Raw genomic sequence first — 10,380 nt, forward strand, 5'->3', positions numbered from 1 at the left:
ATATGAGAATATGCATGTTTTTAAGAAGTGCATACTGTCCCCATGGGAACCCACAGCACCAATGGCAACTAAACACGCTAATGTGGGTCCAACTCACCCACCCTTCTTTCATGAGACTACTATGAGCAAGATGAGCCATCCTATGGATGCCTTACATGCTATGAATAGTGGCATGAGAGGCATGTACACTCGCCAGGTATCGACGGAACATACCATGGACGAGTTCAGGGAGGATATGACCACTCGCCACGAGTCGCTGACAGACAGCTTGGGCGAATTTCAGCAAGAAATGTAAACTTCCATGAATGCATTTCAGGATCATTCTAGCGAATGCTCATGGCAAACCAACACCAGTTTCAAGCTCAAGTGATGGATACTCTAGGCGATATCCAGGAACAGTTAGCCTCCATGGGAGCTCGTACTGCACGCCGTCACAGGACTCTTGGTTTTTCTTTTGCAGCCCCTGAGGATTCTCAGTAGACAGTTTATTTTCTCAGTCTTGTATATTATTTATGTCGGATATTTTATTTACGTGTTTGCATTTTAATTTTCCAACCTAGGATGTCTGTTATTTCCTACATTTTCCAAAACTTTTGCCTTGTCAAATATTATATTAGTTATTATATATCTCCAATATTATATTATATATAGGTAGAAACATATATAATAATATTAGTAATAATAATATATATATATATATAGATATATATAAATATATATATTTTTGACGTCACACTTAATGGCGAATTTTACCGTCCACTAACGTTTTGCAAAACGGTCATGAAACGCACCAAAAAAGTCAGAAAACGGTTATGAAATCGCACCCAAATGGTCAGAAAATGGCTCCATTTCCTTTCTATATATAGAAAGTTCACCACATCCTTCACATTCACTCTTTTCATCTTCTTCCCTCTACACTTCTTTAATTATACTATCGTTTTTTAGGTTCTCACCAAATTTCAAGCTTCATGGATGCACTAGAAAAGTTTGAGTAGCGGCAAATTGAATATGCCATTCAAGTTTTCATGCTCGTTTGTTTTATTATAGTAATGTTGTTAATGTGGCATATAGTCCTATCTAATATTTAGGTTTGCATTTTATTCCACGTGTCATTATGGTGTGTTTTCACATCTCTGTACGTTGTTACATCTTATTGAGATATTATATTTACATTTTCCTTGTCCTTTTACTTACGCTATTTACCAAAAAAAAAAAAAATGCACTCCTTGTAGTCCCATGCCCTATTCTTCCCATCCACACTACATCCACTTTTACGCCTTGTTTTAGAAGATACACGTGGTCTAACTACCCTATGACATCTCGATTCGTATTTTCTGCATCTTCGGATTGGTGCCTATTTATAGCTAGGCTAAACACCTCTAAAATCCAATCTTCCCTTTTCCACTAAATTTTCTTCACCACTCCATCTTTAATTACTCTCACTCGAATTTTCGTGCCCGAGCAAAATTTTATGGAAAATTTCTAGATTGGTCTATTTCACCCATATTTTCATACTGAAATTTTACGTCAAGGATGGTTCCCTCTATTACATCCTAAGGAGGCACTTTATTCCAGAGAATTGGTCCTGCTATTCTATAAACACGGTTATTTCCAAAACGGGCAATTCTGTGTCCGTGCAAACAGATGCGAAAGCGAATTAACTATGGAAATCATCTCCGAGGTCCTTCAAATTCCCATTACCAACCCAGGGGTACACCTTCAGGATTCACCATTCGACAATATAAGACATCTGATGTTTGCAACTATCCTTTACGGCAAATACAACCGGAAAAACCGCATTGTTTATCAGCAATCCTTGCAAAGAAATTAATTATCTGTGATCTAATGGCTAGCTCATAATGTGCTCGGCACATCTAAGACTTCCAAAATAACAAAACCCATCCTCCATCTACTCTAGGTACTGCAAAATAAATGCAATGATTTTTGCTTTATTCAATTTCTCTGGAACGCGATAGCACGTGCCAGGAAAAAGTCAGCACCTTTGCCAACCATTGTGACACTTATCATGGTGCGTTGGGGTTTTCCTATTACTTATCATACTACGTACCTCAGAACATCTAATATTATCACCATTCACTCTGTCTGCATGAACAGTTTTTGGACTCCCGACGTTGCAAAGAACCATACCGGTACAAAAACCGGCTAAGCTTGTTCCGCTTATCAACATCTTCACCGAAAATGCAATACACAACGTATTTAATCCTATGGAAGGCCTTCGTTTAATTCACCAAGGACTAATGACATTATACACACGTCGTAACATCATCATCACTAGTCTTCTTGAATTTCATGACTTTTGCGGACAATACAAGGCGAGGAACAAGCACAATTCTTGCACAAAGAACAACCGGGTTCTTGGCAAATCACACTCTCATAATGGAGAACCAAGCCGAGATTTACCAGACACAGAGCGCCCTATTGCAACAGGTTATTGCACGGATTGACCGCATCGAGAATCTTATAAATGGATTTCTCTCACCTAAGAATCCTCGCCGTTACTTGGGCCCATGACACAAATTAGATTTTGCAAATTTATGTTCTTTGCCATTTTCTTTTTAGATTTTAATATAGTGCAATTTTTCTATGGTAATAAATGTAATTTGTTTTTACTTAGTCATTCCCATCGTATTCTAATTTTGGTTTATCTTTGTCTACAGGTGGTATCTTTCTTCACACGTCTTCTACAATGTCATCTCCAAAGATTATTCCAAAACAATCTTTCCATGCTTTGCTGAATTCTTCTGCAAATGGACATCTTTTTAGAAACTTCATCACCCAAGTTGGTTGGAACTCCTTCATTCTACACCCTGAGCAAACATACTCTCCAGGTTTGGCAACTTATTTTTATGATCATATGGAGGATCCACCTGCTACACATGGTTTCGTTTTGAATGGATTTGCAATCCGTATTAGTAACACCAGACATCTCTTTTTTTAGCCAGCAGTTGCTATGGCTTTGGACCTTAACCACCTTATATTTAGCCAAACACCCCCATTCAATACATCATACAAAACAACTTTAATGACTATTCTTGGGAAGATTTCGCCAGCCGTTATGGTGATGGCCTCGCCCAAGTCATTGAACGTGTAGAACATGGCCAATGGCCAGACAACACAATTCCACTAGCCAGTATGATCATGAATGTCGGGACTGCCATGTTGTTTATCCTTCTGAACATCATGGGGGATTGGCATTTTTCCACTACCTCCGAATCAGCTTGTAAGACTTTCCATACTCTAGCCCAGCAACATACCGCCTTCGACATCACAAACTTAGTAATTGAGAACCTGAAAATGGGCTCATCTTTTTCGGCAGCACTATATCACTTTGCCAGTTACAGCATGCCGGATAATGAGGACATTCTTCCCACAGTTTGCGGTCACTTTTCATGACTGGGTACGGATAGATTCTATGTGTCTGACAAACAAGATAATTCGTTCTTTGCAATTTCGGATATGGCGGCACCCTTCAAGGTATCTGAGGAAAGTTCGTTGTTTCCGTTATAACGAAGATATGATAGCTCATCTAGACACTTCTAGAAAGAGGAAGTGGAGCGAAGTCTGGCAGACTATGATAAACTGGCGTGACTCAAAGGAATGACATTTCTATAAAGATGAAGCGAGAATGGATCTACCTCCAATTCATAATTGGGGCAATGTGAGTTGATGTACATATTTGTTTTACGTTCTAATGTGAAAAATAAATAACCTAACAGTGTGCTTTCACTTTTGTGTTGTATAATATATATTGTGTTACCATAATTTTCTTTGGAAGATGTCAGTTATATTTTTGCTCAAAACACACCATTTTTTCAAAATAGGAACGGTGGCTAAATTTATTTGGAATGGACAATAAGTGTTCCTGTTTTGGAACGCCTAACACCCGTTCTAATCTTACAAATCCGTTCCAACTTATCTTTCATAAGGTTATTTATGTCAATCTACCTAACTATATAAGATAGCTCATAAGAGAAAGAGAAAGGAGAAAAGAGAGAAGAGAAAAAGGTACGCCCCTCATTCTGAATTCAGCTCACTTTCCGACCTTCTCCAAATATTCATAACCCTAATAAAAATTGAACAGGCGATTTGAAAGAGATCATCTACAAATGCTCTTCCTTGGTAAGTTCGCAAACCCTAATTGATTTTGAGATCTAGGTTAGCAAATTCACCTAAATTCGTATCAAATTGTGCTTCGTATAAGTAACTTTACGTAATTTTACATGAAATTGGTGGTTGTTTGTTTCAATTTTTGAAGTGATTTGTGAAATTTCTGATTCGAAGTGTTAAATGTGATGATCCTAAAGGTTTTTGAATGATAAATGCAGTTTCTACTTAATGTTTTTTCTTAATTGACGATTAAACTTTTTTGTAAGTTTCAGGTACTGGATTATTATGGTATTGAGTGATATTGATGCAATGGAACTTGAACTAAACAAGTAAGTATTGTTGCTTCAAATTTTTAGGGTAAATTTGATATGGAATAAGTTTTGGTTCAATCTCAAGTTGTTGTTACTTATCTGAATAGCTTAATTAGACCTATTTTTACGGGGAAAAAAAAGGGATGTAATGTGCTTATATCAAACAAAATATAGTATAAGTTTTAGTTCAAACCAAACCAAGTTGTTTTTTATCAGCTTATTGTCTTTCATAGGGGAGTGGTGTTATTGTATGTGTTATATTTTGATATGAATGGAAAATGTGTTTTTAGGACCCAGAAAATGTTTGTGGGGGATTCCTTTCTTCTGACCAGTCCAGGAAAGTTTCCACTGGTATTATTTTACTTATTGTTGTTTGTTTCACATTCTCTTAACTCTGGCGATGCTTGTTTAGTGCCTACTTGGAACACCATTTTTCATGTTACTTATTGCTAGTGATTTTTTTAATAATTTAGATTGGTTTCTCATTCCAAACTGTTATAGAAACAATTTCAGCCATGTCAAATGCTCTATTGGTTTCTCATACTAATTTGATTAGTTCATGCCTGCCAAAGAAGATTTTCAAGTACATTTCATACTAAGAATTTCTCTCTCAATTTGTCTGCTAATAGTCTAAGTCACATTGATACGGATACGCTTCTTGTTAGTGTCTGACACGGGGACCTGTATGAATAGGACACGGAGACACAGCTAATTAAAAAGAAAACTTTAACTATTCTTTAGTTACACAACTGATTATGGAGCTCTAGAGCTTAAAAAACACCTCCTTACAAACAAATAACTATGAAATTAAGTGGCATATTATATCGAGTTGTAAATATATTAATAGATTATTTTGTTAGTCTTTTAGAGTATAGAAGAAACCCGAGTTTGAAATCGTATCCATAATGTGTCTGTGTCTCAGGCATGAGTGTCCGTGTGTCTATGTGTCCGACACGGACTATTTTCAGAATAGGAAGTGTCCATGTTTCGTAGCTAATAGTTGATATAGTATCCTTGATGTTAAAGCTATTTTTTTCACACATGATGGAGAACTTACTACCAATGCTTCTCTTGTGGGAGGGGAAACTGAAGCACTGCATAGGCTCAAAAAGTTTGCTGCCGAATGTTTGGCGCAACCAACCAATTTAAATAAGGATGGTGGCCAAGGCAGCATGTTTGGGGCGAATTTCTCCTGCAAAGTCTCTCCATGGCTAGCCACAGGATGCCTATCTCCTCGTTTCATGTTTGACGAAATAAAGAAATCTGCCGCCAGGTATGGCTCATTATACATCTTTGATCTAAAAGATGCTCCTATTTCAAGAGCTCTCTCATATATTTTTGAATTAGATTTGAGTTATCATTTTCTTAAGTCTGAAAGCCTTATTGAATTCGGTACACCCTAACTATTACATTCCTCTATAAGTACCATACACCTAAATAATAATCAGTATGGACATTACATAAATATCCTTTACATATATCCTACATTCTAACACATTTCTTGAACAATTTGCTACCTGAAGCAGGAAAGTAGGTGGTAATGGCCCATCAGCTGGTGGAATGAACTGGTTGATGTTTGAGTTGTTATGGAGGGATTTCTTCAGGTATGTATAATTCAGTCATGCCACTTAAACTAGCTAGAGGCTGTTTTACCCTTCCCATCTGCGAGTATACTAAAAGCTCTCTCCTCTAAGAACAGCCACGAGCACTTCTATTGAGCAGTGTTCTAGTTATCATTTTCTTAATGAACTCTCCTGTGCTGATCATAGTTTACCAACAGCAGTAAGAGCAAGTAATTTACTTTCAGATGGTAAAACATAAATATGGATATCTGCCTTGGAGATTTCCCATTGCTGATTTATTCCAATCTAATTATCATATCATATCCATCAATATTATGTTATAATCTCTTCTGAGTCATATATTGTTCTTCCGTGTCCAAACCATGAATGTTAAGGGGATACGTTGCGATCAGTTCAAAATAGCTAGACATCCATTTCATCTCATCTTTTGTTATGTTTTTCAAAGGACACATACTAATGACTGCCTCATGTTGACTTTTCTTCCCATACTAATGACTGCCGTTTCGGTTTCACATCGTGCTTGTATCAGATTCATCACCAAGAAATGCAGCTCATCGAAGAAAATGCTTGAGTGCTCCAGCAACAGCTTCAACATGCTCCCTTGCCCATGCCTGTTAGGTTTTTCTATGGAAGTGAAATGAAATTAATGGCTACTACGCAAGTTTCTTTTTCTTTGCGTAGTTTCTTTTTTCGATTTTCATTTAAGAGGTGGTTTCTTTCTCTTTTGATGCGCTAGATGTACCTAGAATGTAGAGGGTGAAAGACCGTATTTGGGAAGATCCAGCTGTTGAGTATTGGCCTCTAGTTTTCAGTTCATAGGAAAAGTTTCTCCTATGCATGGGATTCCCTTTGTGTTTTTGGTTGAATAAACTGATGCATGGAATGCAAAATGGATGGTAGTTCTCAACTTTGTAATATGCCTTACGGTGTACTTTTACAAGGCCAACCGTGCTTTTGCAAAATGGATCGGTAGTTCTCAATTGCTCTTTTACAAGGCCTTGCGGCTTAGAATTGCTCACTTGTAAGTTGTAATATCCCGAATAAAACCGGTCACTCGAGCATTTGCAATGCAAGTGATAGTTTTCCCCTCTATCACCGCCACCTCATCACTTTTTCCCCCCTTTTTCACCAACCGGTGAAAAACAAGGTGAAGTTAATGCAATCTGAGGTGATAAAAAATATTTCGGACGGGATGTTGGATTCCGATGCGGAGGTTTTGATCTGAGATGGAATGTAACATCCCGTCGATATTTTTATAACGAGCGGGATGTAACATCCCGTCGATGGCTCAATATCAACAGACGCTAACAAGGCTCCATTTTCACTTCATTTCCACCAAAATTCGATTTTGTAGCCTCCATTAACAACCTTTTAACACAAATTTCCATTCATAATGACTTCTCCACCCCCAACCCATCCCCACCAACCTCACCACATGATGAAGAGCATTCAGATGGTTTGGAAATGTTAAAATTTCCAAAAAAGGGGCAAAAAATATCGTCGTCGAGAACGGCGTAATGTGGGCGAGGAGGACGAAATTGAACTTGGGTTTAATTTTCCAGCGTTGCAGGAAATCGAGGAACACCCACTATTAAGCGCCAACATCGGTCCGACCGTAGCAAATCGAGTGGCGGAATCTCAAGTAAGTTTTGATTTTTTTTTTTATGTTAATTATTATTATTTATGTTAGTTTATATCAAGTTTGTTGTTGCGGTAATTAGTTTGAATTTGTCATTATTATTTTAAAAAAAAAAAATAGTTGTAATTATATCATTATTGCGTGTTTGTTGAATGTAGGAAGTACACTTATGGAAAGTCGTTGTGCACTTTCAAATGTCAGGTCGGGTGGCGTTGTATGAAATTAAAACGGATTCTAATTTTGTCGATTCATCGATATTATATCCGCCACACCATTTGGGAGTTTTTGAATTCTAATTTGGGACAAAATGATCAGCGTTGTTGTTTGGGATAGTTTGGCGGTGGTGGCCAACTACCCACACATTCCATTTCCCATGGGGTGAGCTTGGGATTACCCTCTTGATTTCACAATGCTCACGGGTATCCCAATTGGTTATGGAGATGTTCCTTTTGATGAAACTTTAGAGGTTTTATTACTGGCGATGAAGTTTCTTTGAAGGTTTTGATTTGGTTGAAGATGATGAGCAAAGACGAGTTTTTTGAGATTATCTACCGAAAGCGGTTTAAGGGAGGAGCTATAAATATGAGTTGGTTTACTTCGAGATATTTGAATAGACTCGAGAAGCCGAAAGATTATCATATTGGTGAGAGTCGATCCACGAAGTATGTGACGTGCCTTCCTCTTCTACTTTGTTGGTGCGGTATTATTTGGATATGCCGATAGTTATTTACGATCGGGTGGATGGTCGCCGCCGGACGTAGAGAGGATGTGGGATTATGACCGGGTCAATCCATCTTGGCATACCTTTACGGGCTATATCTCATGAGTTGAGACGAAAGCCGCTAAAAGCGATTTCCATGCGGCTTTGTTTGGATTATTATACCGGTAAGTCTTATTTATTAAGTTATTGTTTCATTTCATTTATTTATCTAATTATTAATGTTGACATGTTTATATATATATTGATATTGTATTTTATCTATTGATGACGAGATTGGTGGTAACGAGCATTTTCGGTGTGACGATCCCGTGTTGAAGAGGTTGGAAGAGGATGAGACTCATGACCGATTCCACGTGATTCAAGCATGGGGGATTCATCGTAGCGAGAGGGGTATGGGGACCTATCGCGATAATATTCATAACACTCGCCGCCAGATTGAGCTTTTAGGAGCTAGTCGACCGAAAGTGGCAACCCCGGGCGAGTCCTTCATCTTTCGGACCCTTTTTATACGGATATTCCGGATGTTCCAGAGAACACCGAAAGTACCATAGATTATCATATATGTGTCATCATAGAGCAAGGTTTCTTTTCGGTGGCCGCTTAATGATACTTTTATAGGGTGGTCACCATCGATGGTACCTGGGGACGGATGTCATGCAAGTATCCGGAGAGATTGTTATACCTTACCCACCACCTATAGATATGATGACCTCGATATTCTTTCCCGCCTTTTCTTTCACACTATAGAGCAAACCCAAATGAGTGGCCGTGACGGATCGGTTTTCGGTTTACGGGCGACTATGACTTATATTGGAAGAGGGTTGGTCGAGGTCTCTTACTAGGGTGCGTTATACGGGGCACCAATTTTGAAGGGGTTACTTCGGAGCATCGAGGCCCGACATTCATTTCCGGAGGATGGAGTTGCCACGATCCCGGCCCAGGGTGTTTCATGATATTCAGATGCCGCAAAGAACTCCCACGATATTTGATGATGATGACCTTTGGCGTTGGAGCATGATTACTTTCGGGGGCAAGATATGAGAATACCTATTCCACCGGTAGATGCCGCAGATGGTAGCAGATTTTGTCGATCCGAAAGAAAAGTTAAGCCGAGGTTAGTATGATTTGAATTTATTTATGATTTGTTATTATTAGTATTCACTATAACCCCTAACTTGCATTTGTTTTGTTAAACAGGATGAAGTAAGGTCAGAGCTCCTTAACTACAGCTCTCTCAGTTATGCCATGTGTGAGTCCTTCATGGAGTCCTCTCGTCGTAGTTTTGAGTACTTACAAGAAGAACGTAATCGAACTTTGCAGCTTCAGAGACGTGTGCAAGAGTTGGAGAATGCTGGAAGTGGAGTACCTCAAGCTCAAGCTCAACCAGAGAGGCGACAACGACGTAGGGGGGAGAAGCTCTTCGACCGAGCCTTCTCGTAGGGGGAGGAGGTCTCGATGGAGATATTTTTGTAGTTTGTAATAACCGCGGCGCCATTACTTGTCTTATGGCGTTTGGGATTGTTGTTTGTAATGAATTTTTGATTAGCGTGTTTTTTTTGATGAGTTTTGGATATGAATATGTCATTAAACAAAGGAGGTTATGTCCAATTTTTTTAGAAATTATAAGTTAGTTTTTTTTTACCGAAGTTTTCGTGTTAGACTTGGGTGTTGTTCATGATTGTTGTTTGTCTTATTTATTATTTTCAAAGTATATTAGCGGGTTTTGATATGAATATGTCAATAAAACAAATGAGGTTATGGCAAAAAAAAAATTAAAAATTTATAAGTTCAGATGTTTCCAAAATGGAACATTTGTTTTATTTCGTTTCACATTCGTTTCACATTTGTTTTTGTTTCACTCCATTTCCGCATCTTTGTTGAAACGTAGAAAATTTTAGTTTGGAATATCACTCATTTTTGCGGGTGGTTTGGTTCTCGGCGTGTGTTCGACAGAATAGTGTATGGGGATAACGAGACGGAATGTAACATCCCGTCTGG

At 38.3% G+C, this 10,380-nt stretch overlaps 1 protein-coding gene across 5 annotated transcripts; it reads left to right on the forward strand.

The window, feature by feature from the left end:
• Positions 1 to 3,972: 3,972 nt before the first annotated feature.
• LOC147492936 (blue-light photoreceptor PHR2-like) lies at positions 3,973 to 10,020 on the forward strand. Of its 5 annotated transcripts, XR_015199084.1 has the most exons (8): positions 3,973 to 4,140; positions 4,401 to 4,457; positions 4,730 to 5,712; positions 5,963 to 6,043; positions 6,552 to 6,978; positions 7,032 to 8,546; positions 8,655 to 9,496; positions 9,580 to 10,020. XR_015199084.1 is itself a non-coding variant. In XM_086566563.1 (7 exons), exons 3-6 carry the CDS (start codon positions 5,612 to 5,614, stop codon positions 6,766 to 6,768), a joined length of 273 nt encoding a protein of 90 aa, XP_086422689.1. In that variant the 5' UTR covers positions 3,984 to 4,140; positions 4,401 to 4,457; positions 4,730 to 5,611; the 3' UTR covers positions 6,769 to 6,978; positions 7,032 to 7,078. The 5 variants fall into 5 exon arrangements, 1 of the variants encoding a protein (XP_086422689.1); XR_015199086.1 differs by lacking the exons at positions 8,655 to 9,496; positions 9,580 to 10,020 and having other exon boundaries at positions 3,984 to 4,140; positions 4,730 to 4,790; positions 5,490 to 5,712; positions 7,032 to 7,078; XR_015199087.1 differs by lacking the exons at positions 8,655 to 9,496; positions 9,580 to 10,020 and having other exon boundaries at positions 3,984 to 4,140; positions 4,730 to 4,790; positions 5,532 to 5,712; positions 5,966 to 6,043; positions 7,032 to 7,078.
• The last annotated feature ends 360 nt before the right edge of the window (positions 10,021 to 10,380 follow it).

Source organism: Coptis chinensis, chromosome 6 (assembly GCF_015680905.1).
Source record: "Coptis chinensis isolate HL-2020 chromosome 6, ASM1568090v1, whole genome shotgun sequence".
Lineage (NCBI taxonomy): Eukaryota > Viridiplantae > Streptophyta > Magnoliopsida > Ranunculales > Ranunculaceae > Coptis > Coptis chinensis.

Coding starts and splice junctions, on each gene's coding strand:
- LOC147492936 (XM_086566563.1), top strand. CDS start 5,612: ATGTTTGGGGCGAATTTCTCCTGCAAAGTCTCTCCATGGCTAGCCACA. Junction 5,713..5,965: donor ATAAAGAAATCTGCCGCCAG/GTATGGCTCATT, acceptor TACCTGAAGCAG/GAAAGTAGGTGGTAATGGCC. Junction 6,044..6,551: donor TTATGGAGGGATTTCTTCAG/GTATGTATAATT, acceptor TGCTTGTATCAG/ATTCATCACCAAGAAATGCA.